This window comes from Gasterosteus aculeatus, chromosome 20 (genome assembly GCF_964276395.1).
Source record: "Gasterosteus aculeatus chromosome 20, fGasAcu3.hap1.1, whole genome shotgun sequence".
In the NCBI taxonomy this organism is placed as follows: domain Eukaryota; kingdom Metazoa; phylum Chordata; class Actinopteri; order Perciformes; family Gasterosteidae; genus Gasterosteus; species Gasterosteus aculeatus.
In genome coordinates this window covers 9,435,128-9,461,232 of record NC_135707.1, presented here as the reverse complement: position 1 = coordinate 9,461,232, position 26,105 = coordinate 9,435,128, and the positions used below count along the sequence as shown (strand labels likewise).

At 46.3% G+C, this 26,105-nt stretch overlaps 1 protein-coding gene across 4 annotated transcripts; it reads left to right on the top strand.

Moving 5' to 3' along the window:
• The first annotated feature begins 4,570 nt into the window (after nt 1-4,570).
• nr4a3 (nuclear receptor subfamily 4, group A, member 3) lies at nt 4,571-24,392 on the top strand. Of its 4 annotated transcripts, none has more exons than XM_040165532.2 (9): nt 4,669-5,028; nt 7,888-8,052; nt 8,873-8,954; nt 11,915-12,747; nt 16,819-16,948; nt 17,590-17,753; nt 17,860-18,059; nt 20,693-20,871; nt 22,621-24,392. In XM_040165532.2, the coding sequence occupies exons 3-9, from the start codon at nt 8,891-8,893 to the stop codon at nt 22,881-22,883; spliced, it is 1,833 nt and encodes a 610-aa protein (XP_040021466.1). In that variant the 5' UTR covers nt 4,669-5,028; nt 7,888-8,052; nt 8,873-8,890; the 3' UTR covers nt 22,884-24,392. The 4 variants fall into 4 exon arrangements, with proteins under 4 accessions (XP_077951202.1, XP_040021466.1, XP_040021464.1 ...); XM_040165531.2 differs by lacking the exon at nt 4,669-5,028 and adding an exon at nt 7,206-7,322; XM_078095076.1 differs by lacking the exon at nt 8,873-8,954 and having other exon boundaries at nt 4,571-5,028.
• Nucleotides 24,393-26,105: the final 1,713 nt, after the last annotated feature.

Genomic DNA, 26,105 nt, shown 5'->3' with positions numbered 1-26,105 from the left:
ATCTCATCAAAGATGGAACAACTTCTGTCCACCATCTGGTTAAATTCTGTCAGCGACCGTCAACTGTTCCGCCCCAACACATAAATGCGGACTGGCTAATGATGTAGATATCTGCTTTTTGTCTTGTCAGTATAACAAGAAGAGCGTAGACCAGCTATCAATACACACAATAATATTTCATATAAAGAAGTCAAGTCAGTCTTAATGTTTACGCTTTATGTCAGGAGAAGAATTACATATGGTTTTGATTTCTGTCTGTGATTGTGCTTAACAGACAAAGAGAGTCGGACACATGGACACTGAATACCTTTCAAGACAAGCCAACATGTCTACTCCCCCGACTCTGCACATGTGCACATAAGCTTGTTTGGACTTGACAGCGCAAATGCATAAGGCACATGCGGAATGTGTGTACAATAGATATAGCTCTCTGCAACCGTGCAAACTAATGCTTCACCCTTGTGAAACTGCAAGAACAGCACAGAGACATGAAACAGAGACATGAACACATGCACAACCGACCACAGATAAATGTGGTGCCAAACAAAAGGGGCTTGGTTTTACTTACACTGCCACGCACTCCCAAAGACGTAGGCACGGCTATAAATCATGCTGTTGAGTTTTATAACGGGGCAACAATAAGAAAAGTGATAAATCTGCCATCAAACATGAGCGAGGGAAACTAAAGAACATTACGCCCGAGCTGCTGCGCATTACCGTTCTCACTCTCTGTTGAGACATTCACACCAGAGGAAAGTGTAAAAACCCATCGTGATAACATCACATAATGGCCCACAATCCCTGAGTGATATACAGTTCACCTCCTGTGCCGTGGCTCCTGGAACACCTCTCTACACTCCTCTCCCCTGTCTTTGGGCACTGGTGTGATAAGGCAGTGGTGGGTTGTATTACTTCACTTGGGTACTCACAGGGGGAATCCCCCTGGTAACGCTGTGTTTGTGAGTGTGTGTGTGTGTGGGTGTGTGTGGGTGGGTGTGTGTGTGTCGCCACAGAAAATGGGGAAGAATGCTACCATTGAGCGCCCTGCCGTTGCGCCAGCAATCCTCTCCCCCGCACTTCGGCCCCCTTCCCGTCCTCGCTTGCACTCTGACGTTCAGTTGAAGCGGATTTGGTGACATGAAGATAAAAGCCTTCCTCTGTTTCAGCGCTTTCCTCTTTCTCCAATGTCACCAGAGCGCTGAGTGCCGGTGCCTTGGACGTGGACATAGAGAGCTCATTCAAACGGACACGATCACTTTTCACAGTGTCTCTGCGCAATATGCTCACCGGCAGCTCCGTACAGGAGAGCTAAAGATGATAAACCACTGTATGGATTACAGCTGTGCTCCCACAACGGTCAGAACCTAAACAAATCATTTGATTAGTAAAATTGTATTTGTCTGGCAGGAAATTGTGATTCCAGATTCACTCACTGTAAAACCAAGTAAGTTTTTTTCATGTAAATCCCACCAATAACAGTCCCCAACCCCAACAAGTGCTGGTGTTAGTGTACATTACTGTCTTTATGAATGAGTCACATGACACACTGCGGTGGTGGACGCAGTTGACTACATAATCTCTAATCACTTCCATGTCTGGCGGAATAAGAGAGCAGGTTAATCTGGATTACGCGTCACCATGTTGAGGTGGTCACAAAAAACGCGGCTGATACAACGACCAGCCAGGAAACGAGCGGGAGAGACGTGGAGAAAGAAAGGATAGGGAAAAGACTGGAGTCAAACAAAGAGGTGTAAAGACTTCTAGAAACGCCTTCCTCTTATAAATGATCCATTGCTCTTCCTGTTCATTTTACTTGACCAAAACAGGCGTATAGACTGTTAGCAAACATAAACAACCAAAATATTGAGCGAAATAACATGAATATTAAAAATCCCCCTAATGAAATAAATGATCCATTTATAAGGGTTTACACTGGATGAGCCGGATTTGGCTTTAAAAGCAAAAGAAAAGGGAGAGCAGCATGGACTTGAGGACAGACTTGTGATGTATGCCCATATGTTTAGCCCTAATAAACCTGTGGGCATGGACTTCAACCAACTTAACAATCAAACGTATTGAAAACTGATCATACTATATTACATTATACGATTGCACATGACAAAAAAAAAAAGTTTTCAGCCCCATGAGATGACAGGACGACTCCTACGAACTATTGACAAGTCTTTCAGTGTGAAATTGTAAATTGAAAAGGGACATTGTAAATGAAATTGAATTGAATTACAGAATCATGCAGTGTCACTCAAGAAGTGTTTTGTTGTTGTTGTTGTTGGTGGTGGTATTTTAGCTGGGGCCCAGTGGCATGTGATCCACATGCCCTGCAGCTGATCCTGGCATGTGGCACCAAGCCCAGGGCTCTCCTGCATTATCCACCACTCACTCTTTCTACAAACGTTTTACAAACTAATCTCGCATGGCTGGAATGTCGAATGCTCTGCACATAAACGCACACTTGAATGAGACAAACCGGAACAACTCGGCTCATTGTATGTGTTGGTGTCTCGAACAGGGCTTCTCTTACTCTCTGCACACGTGCATAAGCAGACGTCGGGCTTTCCTGTGTGTGTGTGTGTGTGTGTGTGTGTGTGTGTGTGTGTGTGTGTGTGTGTGTGTGTGTGTGTGTGTGTGTGTGTGTGTGTGTGTGTGTGTGTGTGTGTGTGTGTGTGTGTGTGTGTGTGTGTGTGTGTGTGTGTGTGTGTGTGTGTGTGTGTGTGTGTGTGTGTGTGTGTGTGTGTGTGTGTGTGTGTGTGTGTGTGTGTGTGTGTGTGTGTGTGTGTGTGTGTGTGTGTGTGTGTGTGTGTGTGTGTGTGTGTGTGTGTGTGTGTGTGTGTGTGTGTGTGTCAGAGGTGACACGCGCAGAGGGACTTCCCCGCGCGGACAGGTGCACGTTGGATTTCCATGACTGCGTTAACCCCGCGCAGCTCTCCTCGCACGTTTTGTTTTGTTCTCAAGCCTACAGATTTCTCCCGCGGCGGAAATGAGTCTCGACCACCGTGCTTCGTCCCAACTGGCGCTCTCTCAGCTCAAATAGAAGCATGTGCCCAGCTGGTGGCGAGGAAGCGGAGCACGCGGAACACAATCACGTCCACAAACCTGTCGCGCGCGCGTCTGGTGGACGAGCACGTGTTCGCGTCTTACGGGCTGTTCCAGCCACGTCGCCAGGGAAGTGAGAGTTTTTGGGGTCTTTGGTGTGACGGCTGTGTCAGCTGACTGTAGGACCACCGAATAACACGTTAACACTGAGTGTGCTGATTTTGGAGCCGGGGCTCGCTTCCCTGTAACCTATATCGGCCGAGTCGCTTTTGGCGGATGAGAACGGGGACACGCTGTACGGCTAAAAATACCTGTCTACGACTATATTTGGCTTGGCTGGATCACAAACGCCACGCTGAAATAGTCGGGCCCGCCCCGGGACAATGAATGGGCTTTCTGCTATCTCACCCTGCCTCCGTCGGCCAGTTATTTTTAGCAACAAGTCTTGCGTCAATCACGAGCCTCAGTGCGTCAAGGCTTCCCCGCCCCCTGAATCTCGTCATTGGTCGGAATCGTGACGCTACGTACCTCGTGATTGGCTCTCGTGATTTAGTGTTCTGAGCCGCTCCGGAGGCAGCGTTTTAATTTCGAGGTTGCTGGGGTGGACGGCTTCTTTCATTTCCTATCAACCCGGATAGTGTGTTTTATCTGGACACTTGGTGTTAGCATTCCTCGCTCATAACCAAATGTATAAACTAGGTTATGGAATTAGAATAAACAGTAGCCCACGACTGAGTCGAATTAACTTAAGAAAAAATGTTTATAGTTTAGAACTTTTTTCTAAATCATAGTAAAACAAATTAAAAATTGGGTAGTTTCAAGATATGCATTCAAAATTACTTTACGTGATTTTGCTTTTTGACTAAATAAGGCTGGACATTGCTATCTGATTAGTAAATTGAAATAAATTAATTTGTATTGGGAAAATTCATCGTCAATTCATCTAACTTTACTTCTCAAAAGAACCTGGCGATGAACAAATGTCTAAAGGAAGGAAGATATAGGAGGAGGTCATGCAAATAGCCAGGAAGAAGCAACGCCTTCTTCTCGATATAAGGCACAATATCTTCAGTAAGTATTAAACAACCGTAAAAATGCAATGTTTATCCATAAAATATTGTAAAGGACGACGATAAAATGTAATAACATTTAAAAACATAATGAAAAAAACTTGTGTGCACCGCAATCAAATATTTCTTGAAAGGCTCAGTTCAACAAATAATTTGATTGCTGTGGCTTGGCCTTTTATTTGTGAGATTTAGGGAAAGTTAAATTGTACATTTTTGTTTTCTTCCATTTAGTTTCCATTCTAACGATGATATTAGAGACTGAAATAAAGAGCCTGGTGTAAAAACGACGAATGACTCCCGCCGGATCCTCCTTGGCTTCTTCCGCTGCAACCATCAAACCAACCGCCTCAACTTCTCACTCCCTCTGATCCACGCCCCCCTCTCTCTCTCGCTCTCTCTCTCTCTGTTTCTGGCACTGTGAGTGGGACTTGTGCGTCTGGTACTGTAGTGGAGAGAGAAAGAGAGCGAGGGAGAGCGAGTGACGTCACCTCTCCCATGGCGTCACATTGACGTAGCGCATACCAGCCGGCAGAGCCCACATAAATGCACTATTTGACTTTCTCCCTTCAGACGGCGCACATAAACAAACCCGCGTTGCAACTCCACACTTTGCTAAGCACCCATCAGCACTGACACGCTCACGGGAACGGACGAAGACACACTCCTTATATCCGGGAGTTTTTCTTTCTTTCTTTTTCTAAATTCCGTTTCACATGTTTTCTACTTTAAGTTAGAAGAAGAAACTTTTTGCCGCCGATGCATCCTGATCCTCCGCAATATTAGCTGTACTTTTTTTCTACATATTTGTCTTTATTATTCCGACTCTTGGTGATTATTCTGGATGAAAATGGGATACTTGATGCGAGGTTGTTACCACATGTAAAGACGGAACCTTTACAGCAAACCAGTGAGTAATCTGTGAATGAATGACTGTGTAAAACTCTCCGGTACAGCGCGTACCACTTGTTGGACTGCCGGACTCATAGAGAACTTATCTCTCCACTGTGCGTTTCCTCATATTGATATAAAGCGACCTTAATTCTTAAAATCGATACTCTGTTATGATCATCCGTGTCTGCCCCGTCCAACACGGTGCGTCTAACCTGTTGATATGTCAGACTCCAACACGCTGCTCACATCGTGTGGCGTCTCCAAATAGCAAAATGAAGCTGAATTACATTTCAATTTACGCTGGGAAAAAAAGGTATTATGTCCTTTCTCGTTGTCATGGAAATGAGATGCCTCTCACTGAGACATTGAATAGTGGAGTCAGGCGCACTAATGGTCTGAGTGGACAATAGTGTAACCTGCATTCAGAAGCTGAGGGAGAGCAGAGTTAAAGCTGTTTGCTGTCATTCTCCATATGTGCGTGTGTGCTTTCACCCCCTCATTTTGGATTGTCCGAAGGGTTGTGTTGTTTATGAGTAAACGCAATGTGTAGTGGGGGTGAGGTTTTGTGTTTATACACAATCTGGCCCACATGGGCCGTGAATTTAGATTGTTGTTTCACAAATGAAACCTAAACGTAAAGCCTCTCAGCTTTGGTCCACCTTTACGATTAATGCGCCACAATCAGTCAGCGTGAGCTGTCCACCTGCCTGGGGGCCAATCGCAAATATCAACCGTCTCACTGTCTAATGTCTCTGTGAAGCCTCTCACACCACTGATCGCAGGAAAACACCCTCTTCACCATGAAGCCGAATAGCATCTGTGTTTCCTTAAAGCGTCTGACGGCATCACGGACGATATATTCTATGGCAAAAGTACGCCTTGGTGCTAATCCGATGACGTGTGATAAGAAACTAACGAGGTTATTTTCTAGTTTTATTCAGCTTTTTTTCCTCCTCCTCCTCCCTTTTCACGCACTCAGGTTTAGGCACGCACGCAACCGCGCACGAGGGGACTTCTGACAGCCCCCCCCCCCCCCCCCTCTCAGGACTGATTTACAGTACTCGCATATTTCTCTGCTCTCTACTTTAATGTGCTCTCTTTTCTCTGTCTCTGTTTGCTGGAAGCCCCGCGCTGTCCCGGGTTATTGGTGCGGGGGGCTACCGGGGGGCTACCGGCGCTCCGGGGCGCGTGCTTTGCGGCTCTTGTGCCGTTCTCTTGGTTACCGGTGCGCGCAGGGCCAGAGCCCCTCCGACCGGTTCGGCCTGAGAAGACAGCAAGTGTGGGGAGGGGGGGGGGGGGGGGCGTTTGCTCATTTAGTGAGAAAAAAAACGACCGAATGTCTCACTTTTTCAGTGTTTGTTTTATCTTTTTCCTTTTTTTTGAGTGAATATTGTCTCAGCGTTATCTTCACTCTCCTAACATTTCACAACAGTACGTTTACGCACAGTTGTGCACTTCATAAGCTGAGTAAAGAACGGGGGCTATTTTGCGTTCTATTTCTAAAACTTCCATAACCAAAAAACCTTTATTGGCGTGTAAATTTATTTTCTCCACTCAAATGGTCCCACACAGAATTGAGTGTGTTAAAAAATCAATCCTGCTCAAGTAAGTGTTATACAGGCGGAATGGTTTGTTGACTCTAGTTTGTCTTCTTTCTTTCTCTCTTCAAGCATATTTCACGACTCGTGAAGGATAGTCACACGTTTCCTCTCAGACTTGGTCCGGTTGTGGAGAAAAGTGTCTGCTATCCAACACAAAGTGGAGGACTTGTACTTGTTGGCACAAAGCAAATAAATGACAGCGGACTGCAGTTCCGTGCAGCTCAGGGTCGGTCCAGATGCAGACTCGGAGATCTGGTCTCTGTATCCGGCCGTATGGCCGCGATGCTGTGTCTAACAGAGAGAGAGAGAGAGAGCGCGCGTTTGTTTATTGGAGAGTGCAGCTGTGACAGAAAGGGGGCGCTGTGCGCCTTGGAATCCAGCGGCCATGGTGCGCCCCTCTGCAGTGAGGGAGTCGGAGGCGCACGGCGCACAGAAGCCTTACCGCTTCTGTTTCAGGTCCGACTCTCGCATTTTAAAATTCCTCTCTGGATGAACCCTGAGTCGGCGGTGGCGATCGCAGACAAGAAAACCGATGGCCTGAAGGGACTGTCAAAGACGGCTTTCATAAAAGTGTCCACTTTTGTAGGTCTGTATTTGTAGAACCTGTGTACAGTTGCAGCCCGGTTGAACTGGTCTTTAGCTGCAGAACATTAGACTCTTATTATCCCGAGAGAGGACAGCTCAGTGTTGAATGAAACCTTTCGCCCACGTAAGTGCAACTTTTGAAATGAGCTAAAGTTCCTCAGTTGTGGTTCATATTATTCTCTTTGTAGCACAGATCCTGGGCACTGTTTAATGTTGGTCTAGTTTCATTTTAACATGCACATGTTACTTCTGCTTTGCCTCGCAATGGGCTTTACGGGGAGAATTGCTGTTTTGCCGTATTTAGGCGAATTGCATCTGCAACGATGTGCGCGCAGTTTTAAATATCCTTTCCTCGTTCTGCTCATTTTCATCCAACATCTTTACTTTATTTGTTAGATTATATTTTCCACAAATATTTTTTATCTATTAAGTGCAAAATTAAGTTCGGCTTTTTCCCCCTAAATAGTGTGGCATTATCTATCTGGGTTTTAAACATTTTGATGTGCAAAGAGCGTGAGGAAATTGGCCAAAGGAAGTTTGGGCAACAAAAAAAAAAAAGGAAACATCGATTAGTCGAGTGATCACATCGCTGCCTTACGGTGATCACCGAGTGCAGGAACCGCGCACTTTTGATTCAGCGGGCCGCCACATCACCGCCAGTAACCCAGACATCTGTCCCACGGAACCAGGTTCGGAAGAGCGAGTCCGGCCGAGCTTTCAGCACCGGCGATCGGACGTTTCCTTCGCGACGCCCGCCGATTCCTCCCCGCTGCAGGAGCCCTGTCACGGCCGCGGCCACGCGCGCCCTCACCTCCGGACACTCAGCACCATTCAGCGCGAGGCTCCTTCACCAGGTGAACAGCACAGCCCTTTCTTTTCAATTCCATCAAATGTTTTCCTTTCTTTTGTTCTTTCTTTCTCTGTGTCTTTCTTTCTTCGCATCTGCTCTCGTGAATGCGACTGTTGTGGTTTATGTTGTGACTGTTTTTGTGCATCTATTAGTGTAATGGGTGTCTGGTTGCGTTAAGTGTATTGTTGTTTGTAATAAATGCAGTCCCCGAGAAGTAAATTGGCCGCTTAATGGTGAAATCCGAGGTTACGTGTAGAATTGGTTGTTTTTAACTGCGTTTAAGATTGCATGGCAAATCCAAGACAATTCTTTAAAATGTTCTTTTGATCTTAAAATGATCTTTTTATTGTGTGCGAGTGTCAGCTCGTGTGCCCTTTATGGGGGATCGTGTGTGTCAGCTGGCAAATACAGACTGAACTGACTTTTCAATATTTAGATTAAAATATTTCTGAGACCAGGCAAAGTAAATCAGGGGTGAATCACATTGATCAAAGACAGCTTCTTAATCTTCTTAATACAACCTTTTTGTACTGTTTCATTTACAGCAATTTTTGTTTAGGCCTTTTATTTGTATCCTGGACAAGTGAATATTCAATCTCCACATAATATAATTTCTTGCCCTGGATAAATTGAAACCATGATAAAAAAAAATCCTGATATTTCACATACTATCAATGGCGTAAGTGTTATTTCGTGTGGGCCTGTGTGCATATAAATCCCTATACTTATTCTGTGAGGCCACTGAGTTTATGTCATAATTCACTGACCCCATAAAAAATGTGTCTTTGTATTTATATCTGCAACTTCATGTTTTTATTTGTTAGATCTATGGCATTCTGACAATGAACAAGCGCGCTCAGTTATTGGAACAGCTGCAGTTTGTCCAGTTGAAATGCACACCTCGAGGTTAGAGACTGTTTCCCTTCGCCTCAACGCTGCACCACCTGTGTCTGACTCTGCTTGGGTTATCTGTCCTCTGCTTGTGCGTGCGCACACACACACACACACACACACACACACACACACACACACACACACACACACACCTGCTAAAAAAGACAATCTAAGGGTGGTGTTGGATAAAGGTTTCCTCGTTAGCTGCAGCAGCATGAAAATAAAGATGCTCCACAGATACAGTTCTATTTGTATTGTTTATTATGAGTGAGAAGGTGCACTAGGGAGCATGTGTGTGTGCGCGCGTGTGTGTGTGTGTGTGTGTGTGTGTGCGTGTGTGTGTGTGTGTGTGTGTCTGTCTGTGTTACTGAGAGAAAGCTATAGAAACACCACCAGAGGTAAAGCACAAAAAAGAATGTGCTGTGTGCCGACACTAGAGGTTTTACAGGTTTCTCTCAGCATAAGGGCTCGTGTTATTGGAAGAATGAGCACATGCAGGTTCATGTTGACACCTTGGACACGTTTACTGGTTAAAACATTTGTAAGTGTGCGTGGAAGTTTGTGTGTGTTTGAGTAAACAAGTTGTCAAAAGCATCCTTCGTCACTTGACGAGCACGTTAAACAAACATCACTGTACAGTTGGCAGTAGATCTTAATTAAATGGTCTGTATATTATTTGTTTTGCGAAATTGATCGGCCTCTCTCTTTTTTGTCATTCTCCTCTTCTCGGGAGTATGAATTCTCACTTCATTTTCTGTCTGCATATACATAGCTGTTGATAAAATACTGTATTGGTTTGAACACATCCAACGCACACACACACACACACACACACACACACACACACAAAGACACAAGCACGCACACAAATAAAGACCCAACAGTGATCTGGGGCTTGACCTATTGACACAACAAATAGCCACAGCCAGAAGTTACTCTCCTCCGCTCACAGATAAATTCCTTCCTTCCTCTGATGCCTCTAATCAGTTGCAAAAGTACTTGAGGTATAGAAAGGCCCCATGACGCCCACATGTGTGTTTTTCCAAGTGGGTTAAAGAGCTGGTCAGTAGAAGAAGAAAAACAACGTAACTATGTCAAGCACCCGTAGGTTGACAGCTTGACTCATATCCTCATTTAAACAAGTGTAGGTTTATTTCCAAACGCTTCCCCCCAATAATGGATTTAAAGTTAAAGTTTGAAATTACCAAAGAAACCGCCATTCTTTGCAAACCAATTGCAAGGTTATTTTAACTTTTCCCAATAGGTCAAGTGTAAGAGGTCAACTCTCTTTTTTTTTTTAAACCCTTTTTTCATCTTGTCATAAGAACCACCGAAATAAATAAATGAAATAAATGGATAAGTTAATAAATCGATGAGTGTCCCTTTTGCGTTAATTAACGCTTTGAGTCATCCTTTTGTTCCTCGAAACCCCACAGCCAAAACGCACGCTGCCCCTCAAGGAATCATTTAATTGTGTTAGAGCGGCTCAAATGAATGTGTCACTCAGTCTGCTTTTGCCATGACTGACATCCGTGCCCCGCAGGCACACACGGTCGCTAACTAAAAGATGGAAAGTATTTTGTATTATTATCAGCCTACAGGCGTTAGTGGAGGATTCTCTTTTTTTTTTAAAGGGGGGGTGGGGGGGGCTTTAATTACCTGACCGAGCCTGAGCGCGTCGCTTTGGATCGAGGTATTTGTGAGCGCTGTAACAACAGCAGGAGCCGGTGTTTCGCATATTTGACTGTAGACAAACATGACGCGCGTTGGACGAGGCCGATTACGGCAGCGCGCATGCTGGGCGTCAATGGGAGCTGCGCTGTGTTGACAGTTCCCTTCTCAGGAGCGACGAGCAAACACCACAAAACGTCGCCTGCGCTGACACTCATGACCGATTAGCCCGCCCGCACTCTCTCACACACACACACGCACACACACACACACGCACACACGCACACAGGTGTGGAGTATTACGTCAGGGGTTTGATAAGACAGGGCCGGAGTTCACAAACACGCAGATGATGAGGAGGTGGCCTATAGCTGCTGTGACGCAATCAAACCAAGCGGAAAAGCTCAAGACATGGCGTCTGTTACAGTTAAAGGAAATATCTGAGTCTGCATGTGCGTGTGCATGTGCGTGTGCATGTGTGTGTGTGTGTGTGTGTGTGTGTGAGTGTATGTGTGTGCGTGCGTGTGTGTGTGTGTGGCGGGGAAGGGGGGCTGAGAGCATCCACAGCCACCATTGGGATTTCATTATTCTTTATTGTTATCTCATCTGCTTTCCCATCTGATTAACCACCATAACCCACCCACACACACGTGCAACACAAACACACCACACAGCCTGGTTGCATATACTTAAGCATTTCGGTCAATTGAGTGGGTTCGGATCTTTGCTTTGACAGCTTTTTCTCAGAGGTTGCGTGCTGATAATGTGCAGCTTCTCTTGCTAAACAACTAATGGTGGGAGAGTCGACAGTGTCTGCGGTGGTGTGTGCCTGCTCCAACTGTTTCTACTTATGCAGCGAGGTGCATAAAGGGCTCAAGCAGGAAATTGAGTAAATGGTGGTAAATGGAAAGATTTTCATATTCCTTAAATGGTGCATTCAGAAAACTTTCTGCAAAATTTCTGACACCTCAAGAGCTGAAAAACTGCCTGTTCCAATAAAGCTGTGCAGAAACTTTTAGTCATGCACTGTTTAATTGTTGACCCTGTTTGGCACTACCCTGCATGTAGTTACAGAAGTGCCCTTCCTGTTTTCTGTTCTGTGGGTAGTTTCCCTCCTGATGTCCTGCTCTTATATTTAAATCAGTGGTTACCTGTAATTTCCTCACTGACTATTCATTGCCATACAGCTGTGCATTACTAACACCAATACAATGCATTTGACTGAAAACTTTTGGAATACACGTGGTCTGATATGCCACGCGGCTCTAACCTGTCCTCTGCGTGTCCTCTGTCTCCCTGCCAGAGATGCCCTGTGTGCAGGCTCAATACGGGCCCGCCCCTCCAGGCTCCGCCTACTCTGGCCAGTCCTTCAGTTACCAGGGAGACAGCTATAGCTCTGACCTCATGACCCCTGACTACACCAAGCTGGACCTGGGTGGCGGTGAGATCTCTGCCGCCGCCACCACCTCCCTACCCAGCTTTAATGTCTTTGTGGAGGGGAGCTATGAGCCCAAGTCCTCCTGCCTTTACCAGATGCCCACACACAGGCCCATCAAAAAGGAGGAGGAGAGCTATCCGACTGCTCCGCCACTGGAGGCCATGTCGTCCTCCACTATGTACTTTAAACAGTCTCCCCCATCCACACCCACCACCCCGTCCATGCCCCCCCAGCCCGGCACGTCATTCCTGTGGGAGGAGCACCACCTGGCCCCTCCTTCGCACCCGCACTCTCTGGGTTCCGGCCTGGAGACGGGCCCCCTCAAGTCGCCCCGCTTTCAGCACTTCTACCAGCACTCGCCTCCCCACAGCGGGGGCAGCGTCGGCGGTTACGACAGCCTGGCTGGAGGACTGGTTCGCACCTCGTCCTCGTCCTCGTCCTCGTCCTCCTCTGTCTCCCATCCTCACTGTCCGCCCCTGGAGCAGCCCATGTACCAGCTGCACCGCGGGGCCGGGGGAGGCAGCCTCGCCTTCCGCTCCCTGGCTCTTGGGCCCTGTGGCCCCCTACTAGGAGACAGCCTGCCATCGCCTCCGCCACGGGGACCCCAAGGGGAGGGCACCTGTGCGGTGTGTGGGGACAATGCAGCCTGCCAGCACTACGGCGTGCGCACTTGTGAGGGCTGCAAGGGCTTCTTCAAGGTAAAAACTTCTTCGAACAAATATGACATTGAGGGTTGTTGCTCCAACAAAGAAGGCCTCATCAAAGCTTAAAACCTTTGTCAATTTAAGAAATAACTACTGTTATTCTATGTACTCCTAAAAGTATTTTAAAGTACTCCTCTCGTGCCTCTGTGGCTTCTTTCCAACAAACACATACACACGCCACCTTAATATATCACCCCGTAGCTGCAAGAAGCTTTAAACTGACTGACATGTTTGATTTGAGGCAAGTTTCTTGCGGCCGCCTCACCTCCCGTCTGCACTCGTCTCCGCGCCCTCTCAAATCGTCTTTAGAGTCATCATGAAAGCGCAACACTCCCACAGGGGTTGTCTGTCCCAGCAACCCAGTGAACCAACTTGTGTCTTTTTGCAAGGTCTGTCTGTGTTTACTTGCTTGCTCGTGTTGGGTGAGAACACGGGATGATGAAAAACACAAACACTGTCACTCGTGCTATGAGTCAAGTGGGAAAGGAACCCTCTTTAAAATCTAAGTTTCCTTCTTGGGTGTTTGTAGTGAATCAGTAGCCACAAAGTTGACCACATTTCACTGACATCTTCTGAGGACGATATGAGTCAGTTTGAGATGCGGTCTATCAAATTAAGTAAATCTATAACTTTCTTCATATCACGGTCTGACATCCAATTCACCGCACACGTGCATCCACTCAGTTAAACATAATCAGGAAATGTTTTTTAGTCATGCCGTTTTTTATATCTTTATTTGAATCATCCCCGTGTCATAGACGATAGACCAAACCTCTGCTACACGTGGTTGTGGTACACTACATCATGCAAATAACAGCAAACTCCCAGTCAGTGTGTGGAGTCATTTCCTTGCACAGTTTTTGATTTATAACATTTGCTGGCTGTTAAGCATGGCTGAATGAGACAAGAGAGAGCAAGAAGGGGGGGGGGCACAGAGGTAATTGAATAATGCCTCTGGTAGGTGGAAATGAATTATCCTTCTTTTCAATTAGTTTCACAATTAGTTTTTATTTAGTAATTAATGAAAGCAGCGTCTGGTGGCAGCGGGCCGCAGGCTGTCTGCTTGCTGCGGCGCTCAGCAGCCTGTCAAACCTCACCATGTTTCCTTTGCACACACATGCAAAAGCAATCAGCCGTGCACACAGCAACACATTCGTATATACAATGTTCATGTTTATCAGTTTGTCTCCCCCTTAGTCTGGGATGCAACAGCAGAAACTGAAACATGCCTTTCAAACACCTGCTCATTTCCATATTATCAGGCACATTACCTCCATTATCCTGATGGTTTTATTGTTCCCTAAAAATATTTTTTCTGATTATATTTAATTATCCATGAATGGTTAATACACATTAACAGAGGCTTGCTGTCACTTTTGTTATGTCATTAGTGCAATCTGTGGAATATTTTCAATGTGAATTAATTTGCGGTCTTAAATCTTTTTTTAAAATGTTGTATATTTGCAGGAGAATGTGGCCCATTCACTGGTTTCCATGAATTTAGTAAACCTATTTAGAATATGTTTTTTCTGAATTAACTGATCAGATGTTGTACTCGCACTATGCAGGACACAAATAATATTATTTAAAAGTGTTTTATATACTAATTAAATGTTGAAACATCAACATTTAATTAATTCAGGAAATACAACAAGTTAAACACCCCCACAGATACACAGACATAGAATTACTTTGCACACTTGTTTTAACAGTTAAGTTTATATTTTCTGTAAAGGAAAACAATTAAATCAGCTTGGAGGTACCCACACATGACTCTTTAAATCACCCTTTCACTTCCTCTACAGACAGAGACAGAGAGAGAGCGATTGCGTCGGATTAAGAAGCAGAGGATTTGAGGCAGGAGGAGGAGGAGAAGGGGAACAAAGTCCCTAGAGGCTTTTAATTCAGGCTCAGGCTATTAGCGCATGTTACATGTCAAGTATTTGCCTCCATCCAGCCCCTAAAACACCCACAGCGTGTGAGCTCCTGTAAACGTGGGCGTTTGTGAACGGGATTGTACTCCATGTGTCTCATTCCTCAACTCTGAATGTCAACATTTAACTGAACGCGTTTTCATTAAGACCTTGACCTCGCCTGCGTTACTGCCAAGCCTCCACTTTCAGATGCCGGATGCAAATTTTGAAATTGGTCAGTGTCGCCCTCAAAGTGAAATTGAGCCACTAACATTTTCTTTAAAAACAAGACATAGAGTAATTGACCAAGAACAATATATAAACCGTGCTTTTAAAAATACACACACAATGAGCTTAACTAAATGCAATGAGCACAATAGGGTCTACAGATTTGCTAACCATATTGAGATAATTTGGTTTGACGATCAGAGACTGATATGTCGTGTCTCTGCTCTGAGACGCCAGTCTTGCCCCACGTTGCTTATTAGAAGGCAAGGTCACAAGAGCCCCAACCAAACACGCACACACACACGCACATAAATAAAAACACACACATACACACCAAAGAGACATGGCAGAGACATGAGACATAGGCCTGCTCATTGATCATTCCAAATTTAGCCTTTTATTGGAAGCTGATTTTTTATTACGCCCTTTGGTCACCAAAAGCAAACCAGTTTACACCACTTTTACATGAAAACATGAAAAAAACACATTATACATGACTTATTGCAAAACCTTGAGAAGAAATAAAAAAATGTACACCTCAAATCCAAACATCAGAGTAACACACAAAAAGTTGAACTCAAGCAGCTTAATTCCATACACGAAAGACTGAGGAAGTCTTTTTGTTCGCGTCGGTGCGGACTTATTCACGTGTAAACATATGCAGCCTCTCGTTCCGGTTCATGTTTAGTTCGATCTCCCACTAAACGGATGTTATTTCCTCTCAAACACATTAATGACCATAACTAACGTATCCCCGCGCGCACGGGTCACTGACCATCGCAGGGATGAGAGGGATTTCATTCATAGCGATCTGCGGTGCCATGGCAACGGCTCTCATCCGGCGCTGGCGCCCATTACGCGCCAGTCCCGCACTCGCGCCGGAGCATATGGAATAATTGGTGTGTTATTGGTCTCCCGGGGGCACGGGCATGTGTGGCGCGAGGGGTTCCTAATTGGATTTATTTGTTTTGATGTGTTTTAGAGGCGTTAAAGAAGAGGAGAAGCTGCGACACGTTCCATGTTGCATTTGGTTTAATTCGGAGTTTGTTCTGCTGCTGTCTTGTCCGAGTGGATTCCTGGAGTCACAGTGCGACTATGAGTATGAATGTAAACACCGTTGCGAATTATAATTTTATCATCGTGTAATTCGCTGTAACAGACTTGCACCTCAGGCAAAGACTTGCTCATTGGGAGTTTAATCCAAAATAAGACGTCTGTAAAGGATGTCAAGCGGGAGACCTCACCGGATGTAACAGATCTGCACCAGTGCTGATAGTATCCACCCCTGTGGTTTGTTTATTAACAATACTGACCAAAAAACTGCGCGCTTCTCCTGCACTGTCACACTGCGGACGGACATTGGGCCACTCTTGTTAATATTGTCTTTCATCCACGCGGGGAGCTCACCCCCCCCCCCCCCACGTGGCTCGTTTCCGATTTCATTTTAATAAGGTCAGTAATAATCGCGCCGTGCCAGCCGAGGAGAAAACAGCTCCCGCGGGGCCCATTGAGAGAGGGGCAGCGCGCGAGGCCCCGGAGGTCCCGTGAACTGACCCACGAGCTTCACAAACAATCTGATCACGCAGCTCTTACGACCGACGTGCCCCCCAGTCTCGCGGGACCCGCCTCGGTCCGCCACACGCTCGGTCCCCATTGTCAGCTCCGGCGCTAATACAATTGTCCCTCCTGCAGGCGAGGCTTGTTGGGAAATTAATTTTATCTAATTATTCTGATGTCAGCGCCGCCTTTCAGAGCGTAATTAAAATCTGACCTGCGAGATTCCGCTTTCGTTCTTTGATGGGGAAGCGGCGGGGGGGGGGGGGGGGGGGGGGGGGGCAGAAATTGAATTAAACAAATCAAATATTAGTTGGCTGATTGTGTTTGGAGGCTGATATCGGAATGCGAGTTTCCTTTCTCTCTCCAGCGCACCGTGCAGAAAAACGCCAAGTACGTGTGTCTGGCCAGTAAGAACTGTCCTGTGGACAAGAGGAGACGCAACCGCTGCCAATACTGCCGCTTCCAGAAGTGTCTGAGTGTGGGCATGGTGAAGGAAGGTAAGAGAGAAGCGACCATACGACACACACACACACACACACACACACACACACACACACACACACACACACACACACACACACACACACACACACATCCTACTGCAACTTACGTTCGACCTCCAGTCCACGATGATGACGTTTGTCTCTGCAATCAGGGATTAATGGACCGCTAATGACATGGCTGATGCATCCATCGAACACTTTTTTCTACACGTCGAGAACACGTACACGTTCTCACACGTTCTCTGCATGTGCATCATCACATCAGTTACAGCTGCCTGTTGTCGCACAGTGGGGATGTTTTGCTGATGTGAAGCGGCGGCGCGCAGTCACACTGCCCTCACTTCTCTTCATCTTTTATCCCCCACACGCGTTCTGTCATGAATGCAAACAAACCTAAACGCACCTCTTCATCCCTGTGACACACGTGCTGCCCGTAGAGCAGCTCCACCGCCATCTGCTGGCTATAGTGGCCAGTGGCCTCCTGTGTGGGGGCTGTGGGAAGCTTGGGAAGCAGTGATGAAAGCCTCAGTTCTAATCCTACCGCTATTGATGACAGTTCAGTTAGAAGTTATTGTCAATGCTGCGTGGATATTGGACGATTAAGCCAAACATTTTCATCCATATTGTGTTCACAGTGGTTCGTACTGATAGCTTGAAGGGGCGCCGAGGCCGTCTGCCTTCCAAACCAAAGAGCCCCCTTCAGACAGAAGCGTCTCCTCCTTCTCCGCCCCTCAGCTTGCTCTCCGCTCTCGTCAGGGCTTATTCTCACTGCACCCCTCGGGACCTCGACTACAGCCAGGTAGCGCCAACACACTCTCTTTTTCCATTTTAGCCAAAGAAAATGCATTCAGTGAGAAATATGGCTCGTTGAGGGGGATCATTCAGGCGTTTGTCTCCCTCCCCAGTTCAGCGCTGCCGACCCTCCCTCCTCCTCCTCAGATGCCGAGCACATCCATCTCTTCTACAGGCTGCTCACCATCTCAATGGAAACCACACGATGCTGGGCAGAGCGGCTGCCCGGGTTCTCCGAGCTTCAGCGTGACGATCAGAACCTGCTCATTGACTCTGCTTTCCTGGAGCTGTTTGTCCTGCGATTGGCTCACAGGTAAGATGGGACGAGGGGGTTTGATGCCTGAACAAAAAGAAAAATCAATGACAACTTTTAGCAGCTTATTTTCACTTTTTAAACGCGTGCACACATCTCCATCCAAATGTGCGCATCTAAAAACATCTTTCGCAATATTTAAACACTACGACTTTATTAGAAACTTCCATAGTAGGAGAAGTGGAGCTGAGTAATCTCTATTTGAACCAAATTATGAATGGAAGTCTGTGACAGCAGCTACACCCACAGAGTTCCGCTCCTCTCGTTTGATATCTGACGCACAGAGAGCTCTGTGTGTGTTCTGCGGCCTAAAACTGTGCTAACATTGTGAACTGTGAATTGGCTGGATCAATTCCATCTAAAAGCTAGTCAGCTGAGTATCTGAAAAGGACTGTTATAGAAGGAAATACATATTCTATTCAGCTGACTGAAATTTTAAAAAAGGAAATCGACTTAACTTACTTCAAGCCTCCATTGGTTGTATGTGTGTGTTTGTGTGTGAGCATGTGTGTGTCTCGCTCTTGGATACCTGTGGTGCCATTATGACTGCCCTTGCCCATCGTTGCCTCAGAATTGCCCCGGGTTACCGTTCTGTTCTCGTAAGGCATGCGGCTGGTCAAATTTATGAGGAGGACGGGGTTGGGATACAAGCTCATCCCTTTGTCTGCGCTGTCGTCTGGTGAAGAAAACCCAACACAGTCACACACTCAAGCACACTTACTCACACACACTCACGCACACTGATGATGTAGAATCCCAACCTTCCCTCCTCCTCCCGCTGAAGTTCCAGGTGCAGGGTGGGTAGAGGACGGGTGGTGGCATCACAGTCCCAGCAGGAGGGGAAATCATGCTGGAACTCTGACTCACGCTAAATGGTGGACTCATACGGGCCCGTGTCGAACGCACACATGCTCACGCACACCGCTCATCTTCCCATCAGCCAGACTCCCACGGCACAGAAGAAACCGCACAAACACGGCCGTGTCTTACTTTATCTGCGAGGACGAGGTCCGCACTCCCATCTCGTTGTTGACGCAGCCTCACATTGACCCCGTGCTGAACTCAGGTGCCTCGCAGACCTCTGCGCAAGAATATGTCCGTACGCTTGTGAGGCTGTGTGTGTCTGAGTGTGTGTGTGCGTGTGTGCAGAGTAAATTTGCTTTGCTTTTCTGGGATGGCATTGCCGTAAGCACCCCGTTACCAAACAGTTTCTGTGGTTATTGGTTGATTACCGTGGTGACAGTGTAGTCAGGAGTGAGTGGAATGTGTGGCAGACATCCAGCTGTGTGTGTGTGTGTGTGTGTGTGTGTGTGTGTGTGTGTGTGTGTGTGTGTGTGTGTGTGTGTGTGTGCATCTGCCTGGCTGATTGTTTGCCAGCCTGTCTGCTAGTTTTGCTCATGTGCTACTATCAGACATGGGTCAAATAGAATTGTGTAACTCGCTGGTAGCTCAGTGTACCAGAGGGGAATTTACTCAATCAGGGTAATTCACCGTATCCACTAGGTCTCATACACATTTATAGTGAGTTATATTCTATTGAATTCTTAACATGCTGTTCCTTCTGTTTTATGAAGTAGAAGATTAAACATATTCCCCATGCCAACACTCAAGTCACTACATTCAGAATCTTAAATGCACAATATCAAGAAGAATTGCTCATAAACTGATCGGGAATACAACTTACAACTCTAGAACTCTGTAGTTTGCATAAACATTGAAGACATTTAAGGGACATGTCAAAGATCCAGGGGTTAACTTACTTAGTGTAAAAAATACAAATCAGTCAGTCATTCGGTGAGCATCTCCGATTTTGACTCATCTCTCCCATCATCTGTTCTTATTTAAATTCTCAACATCACTCGTATACCTCCCCCCCCCCCCCCACCACCTTGTTGTCTGTTTTTCATAACTGCTAAACCAATGTTTCTGTGCGGGATGGGATTTTATGCTTCTCCTCCTTACCGCCCCCCCCCCCACGTCTCTCAGGCTTTCCCTCTCTCGTCATCTCGTCATTCAAGCGCACACTTTCTGCCCTTGACCCATTTTCTAGAGATCTTCCAACAAAACACTTTTCTTGCTCTCTGAAAAAAGACCTGCTCTTCATTTAAGCGGTAATGAAGACTAGTCATCGCCCCCCCCCCCTCATTCACTGCTTGTTCTCTTTCCCTCTCTGCATGGTGGTAAACGAGTGGGATGCTGTGTGTCGTGAGTAACTGATGGCTAAATGCATCTGAGAAGCCTTTTCATTTCCTCATTAAGGCTTCGTGTTTCCACTGCACACCGCAGGCCGGGCACATTAAAGCTAAAGCACTTCACCTATCTAATACACGCACACATGGAGCAGAACTTTGCTCTAACCCCCTCACCCCGTCTGCCAGAAGGAAACACAGGAATGTTTTAAAATGCTATAATTTGGAAAACACAACCTTAATCAGCTGCATGCCTGTGTTTGATGTGTGTCCCGTTTGTTTGTGGGTGCACATACTGCCAGGTTTTCTCATTGTTTTTATTGTAATTGTTTCCTTGCCCCAGTATCTCAAGCCATATTTACAATACATGAGGGAAACTGCGGCGTTTCATTGGACGAGAGCTCTAACCAAAATCCGTCATCTCCTTTTTCCTCTTCGTCTCAGGTCGATGTTGTCGGAGGATAAACTAGTGTTCTGTAATGGCTTGGTGCTGCACAGGTTCCAGTGCCTTCGTGGGTTCGGAGAGTGGCTGGACTCCGTCCGGGACTTCTCCACCCACCTCCAGAGCCTAAACCTGGACGCCTCCGCCTTTGCCTGCCTGGCCGCCCTTGTACTGCTCACAGGTAAAAAAACAACAAGCCAATGACTTTCAAATCTCAAAATCACAATCGGGAGAAAAATGAAATACAAAAACGTATGAATGAGGTTGACAAAAAAAAAAGAAGCCTGCTTTGCGAGTCTGCTGCCCTTCTCCATTAACCCCCACAAAGAACATTGTCGATCATACAAGCTGTTCTCGCAAAAATATACGGATGAAAATCCTTTATCCGGAGCTTTTCCTGCGGGTGAACTCATGTGACAGTGATCAGGTGAATACATCCACTAACGTCACACGTACGCTGAAAAACACACATCTCTGCCTGCAACAAGAACCCGATATCCTGGAGCACCTGCTGCACCTGCCTCGCACCTGGCCCTCTAATCAGTGTGCATGTGTGAAAAAATTAAGGATAGTCGAAGAGACGAACGGGAGCGACTAGTAAAGCACATTAGAAACAGTCGATTGGTACTCAGAGGTGACAGAGGAGGCCGGTGCAATTAATATTCCACCTTTTTACGCGTTTACATCAGAGACACCGTACAAGTGTGTAATGGGTAAAACCCCCCCTCCCCCTCCCCCCTATGTTCATCTTTCTTACCTCACTCCGCCACCTGCTCCTCCTCTCCCTCCACCTCCTCTGCCTCTGTGTAAGCCCTCCGACCCCATCCTCACTCTCTGGGGGAGCACTTAACTCTGTGCCTCATCGACCAGCCCACCGTGGAGCACAGCTCTGGAATGGCGTCCGCCTCGTTCTTAGTGGCTCTCTGCCACCTCGGTAAAGCACACGGAGCACCGCCACGACAGAGCCGCCAGAGCCGCCAGGCGATCGACCGCTTCAGAGTGGCCCCTGCAGAAAGGCAGTCATTGATCCCTCCCCGGGAGTTTGCGCGCATAGAGAAAGAAGGGATGGGGGAAAGAGAGGGGAAGCGGGAGTGTGCGAGAGGTCTGAAAGCCGCCGTGAAAGCTGGGCCGCGGTGACTCTGTGGAAGCAAACACAGAACAAACAAAAGAGTCATATTAACAAACAATAAATACGCTTCAGATACTGGATACCTCAAAGTGAGACTGGTCTTACTGACAGCCTCCCTGCAGATTGACGTGTGTGTGTGTGTGAGTGTGTGTGTGGGGCTGGACACCCTGTTCTCTGCAGAATGAGTTAGTGTCACATTAAGCCTGGTACGGGTGCCACAGGAGTTGCTACGGGCAGCAGTGTGTGTGCATGCGTGTGTTTCTAATTTAATTTGGCTGCTCACGGGGCCGAATAATCAGCTAATTGTTGAACACTTTTGTTTTTGTCAATGCCTTAAATTGCAGGGACAATTTGTGTGTTGTGTGTGTGTTAGTGTGTGTTTAACTGTTTGTTTAAGCTATGTATATATATATGTGTGTGTGTGTGAGTGTGTATGTGTGTGTGTGTGTGTGTGTGTGTGTGTGTGTGTGTGTGTGTGTGTGTGTGAGTGTGTATGTGTGTGAGTGTGTGTGTGTGTGTGTTTGTGTGTGAGTGAGTGAGTGTGTGTGTGTTTGTGTGTACACAGTGTACAGGGGGCTTATTAGGTTAGACTGCGTATTGATCCGCAGTGAGTGAGACAAGTTAAGGCCTGTTAAGAACATTAGCTATACCGGCTAATGAGGTGGAATTCAATATAAAAGAAGATGTAGCTAATGCTCTGTCAGCTGTACGAGCTCTGATGTATGTCTGCTTTTTTATAGGATGTAATTTCTGCTGCTTAATCTGTACTTTTCCTAATGTCTCTGTCTGTCTGATCCACAGAGCAAGTACCAGGTCTGAAGGACTCGAAGCGGGTCGAGGAGCTGCAGAACAGAGTCATTTGTTGTCTCAGAGACCACCTGGGTTGCAGCCCCGCTTCCTCCTCGTCCAAGCCCGCGACCCCTCTGAGCCGTGTTCTGGGTCTAAGAGCAGAGCTCCGCTCCCAGAGGACCCAGGGCCTTCAACGAATCTTCTACCTGAAGCTGGAGGACCTGGTGCAGCCCCCTCCGTTGATTGACAGGTTCCTGGACACTCTGCCCTACTGACGGGTGGGATGACCGCACAGAGAAACAACCCACGTCACGTTCTGTTCCGGCCCCCCTTCCCCCCCTCCCGACCTCTCATGGAGCACGCACACACATTTGGAGAGACTCTCGGTCCACTCTGACTGTACAGAGCAGAGAGACGAGCAAACGCTCTGCACTCAACAGCTGACTACAGCCGACGGAGCGCTTTTCACCTGTTTAAAAGACGATCACAACAAGCGCTTCACCACTTTTTCTTCGATCCTCCGTTTTTTTTCTCATGTGGGGGAGGAGGACGAGGTTGGGATGGACAGAAAGATGACTGTCCTCTTCCAGCAAAAAAGAAAGACGGTTTATGAATACTGTTTACCTGTGTTTTTGCCTGACATCCAATATGAGGACTCCTTTTTAATAGAGAGGGAGGGGCGGGCCCAGTGAAACACAAGTTACTGTGTATTCTAAATCCTCCTGCTGAAATTCGGAAGGGGGCTTTTTTTTATACTAAAAATGTCCTGAAATGGCAGAGATCATCCAACAAAGCAGACAGATATTTCTTAAACACATGGAAGTGGTTGTTGAGTTGGGCTCGTGATTCCAAGTGCAATTTCTTAAGTGCTGTCTCGCCGCAAAAGGAATAAGTGGAGAATTAATGGTTTAATTTCAAACTCTAAATTATTTCAACTGAAAGACTTGTACTATCAGCAGCTAAACAAAAAGAGACAGTCCACGCTTTAGACAGCAGAGGAGATGTTGTGCACTAACGATTGATGACTGAGTCGCCCAGACTTGAACTCGCTCTAGTATGTTTTTTTCTTGTTTTTTTAAATTAACTCATTTTTAAATCATAGGTCATGAAGAAGAATGGAGGAATAAACGTGGACAAAAATTGGCTTTTGAAGCACTTACACCCTGACAAGGGCTAGAAGCACAGACACACACCCTACCTGCTCCTCTGGAGGGTGGCGGCGAGTCGGGGAGAGTAGGGTGCTCGACAGCTGTATGTCCAGGGATGAAACATTCCGCAGTCATGCTCTTTTTCTATTTGTTTTTATGTGGAGGCCGTGTGAGAGTGCGGATGGATTAGTTGCATACTGTCTTTGTGTGTACGCTTAGAGGAGGATCATATGCATGGTGTGTTATAAGCTGTCAGGAGTGGCCATAGCCTGTCAAAACAGCTGTGTTTGTGTCTCAGACTGTTGGTCTTTGGGGATCTCCCCGGGCCCCCACCACCCACTCACAGTCACGGCGGCAGTTTAAAATATGAAAAAGCAAATTATATAGATATAAATATGAATATATATATATATATACAAAACTAATATTTTGAAGTGTTTTTAGCTTTTTCAAATATTGTGGTACGAGTTGTGCGTTGTTTTTTGAAGAAGAGAAAACAAAAAAAGAAAAAAAAGTTGGTGTTTTTCAATGTCCCTCTTTGGTTTGCGTTTGATTCTTATTTTCTTTCTCTTTGGTTCACTGGATTTTCTGTTCAGCACTTTGAAATCATAAACTAGTTCTGATTATTCTGCCAAACTGCGTCCTGTGCTTTGATTTCTATTTAATTATATTACTTTTACTCAGATTTACAGTTTTTCAAGACCTTTTTTTAAAGTCAGCAAAAGGCCTAAATTGAGCTGATTGTATTTGCGATTCATATGGCTGTATGGTGAGACACAAAAGCCTCTTGACAGGTAAAAGCCCCTGGCTCTCCCCCCCGGGGGACCCGTGGGCTCTTAGAGAGAGTAGAAGGGGATTAGGAGAGTGGGAAGGGGGAGGAAGAGGGAAGCCTGAACAGCTACATGTTAGCATGAGGTCCAGATCAGCCTCCAGCCTCGTTAAACACCATCGATCGCCACGGTGACATTTCACAGCACATGCCATCCATACTGTCACTGCCATCACTCACTCGTCCTCCTGCGCAACAGCACACGCACACACACACACACACACACACACACACACACTTCCTAAGGCAGCCAGGTGATTGATAGTAACTGTGGTAGTGAAATTGTGAACAGCTTCTCTAACTGTGTGTGTGGGGGAAGTAAAGTTCAGAGTGAGTGTGTAGTGCACCGTGTTGAACACAAAATATTCACTCCCAAAGAAAGTGTTCCTTCCTAATTCTAGAATCTAAGACTTTTCAGGATACTAAAATCACTAAACGCTATGACCAACCAGGGAACATAGTTAAACATTGTCAAATAAGTGTGATGGCGTTTCATGTCGGACAATAATCTGTTCGGGATGCAAGCTGAGAAAAAGACCATTCACACTAGTTTTGCAGTGATGAGAGTGTGGTTGTGTGCACTTGTGCGCAGCATGCGCACAATGTTACATTTTACAATGGCGACATTTCTGAGTGACGAGTTAAAAAAAACAACCAAGAAGCAGAGAGCCTGGAACACAGGCTCAAACTTGCATGTGAGCAGACACAAACACAAACACACGATGTGAGCTGTCAGTCTTGCGGCCGATCGATTATTGCTGACAGATAGCAGATACCCCTAGAGTCTTAATTAGAGGTCCCATTTGACCATACACATACACACAAATACATTTGCACACGCAGACAAATGCAAAGTGTGTCCGAATACCTTCAGAAATGTAAAATTACCCCTTTAAGACGGACGATATCCGAATGTGTTCATGTGAAGAGAGACGTGCGGGTTGACAAAAACTCATAGTAGGTTGTGATCTGTATAGACCTTTTAAACAGAAGATAGTTGGACATGTAACAGTAGTAAACGCACCGAAACAATGAAAGGAAATACGACTGAATTTGTTTTAGCTGCTCCAGTTTCAGGCTCCTGGTTTTGTGCATGCTGGCTCGCTGGAACGCATGAATAGAACATACCCGCCGTCTATGTTAGGAGCACCTGTGCTTTTCCTTCTATGACAAGTCTACATGTCCGCTGTGGAAAAAGTCTACATCCTGTGAGTCATCAGGGTGTGCTGATCACAAAAATAGATATAAGTGAACAGAGCTGTATTTCCCTCCTGCTGACAAACTTGGACGTGTATTACACTGAAATACATTTTTGGGTGATTTTCTGTTTAGACTTTCACTGTCAACTCTGCTCTTGCCCTTCAGCTCGCGACGGGAGTCCCCTGGAAGTGGACAGACAGACTCACACAAGTACAAGAACACACACATGCACAAGACGTGTATAACACCAGGGGAAATCCCCTGTAGCAGGGGACTGCGGGTTTTGCTGTGGCCCCTTACATGGAGCATCCGCTGAGGGA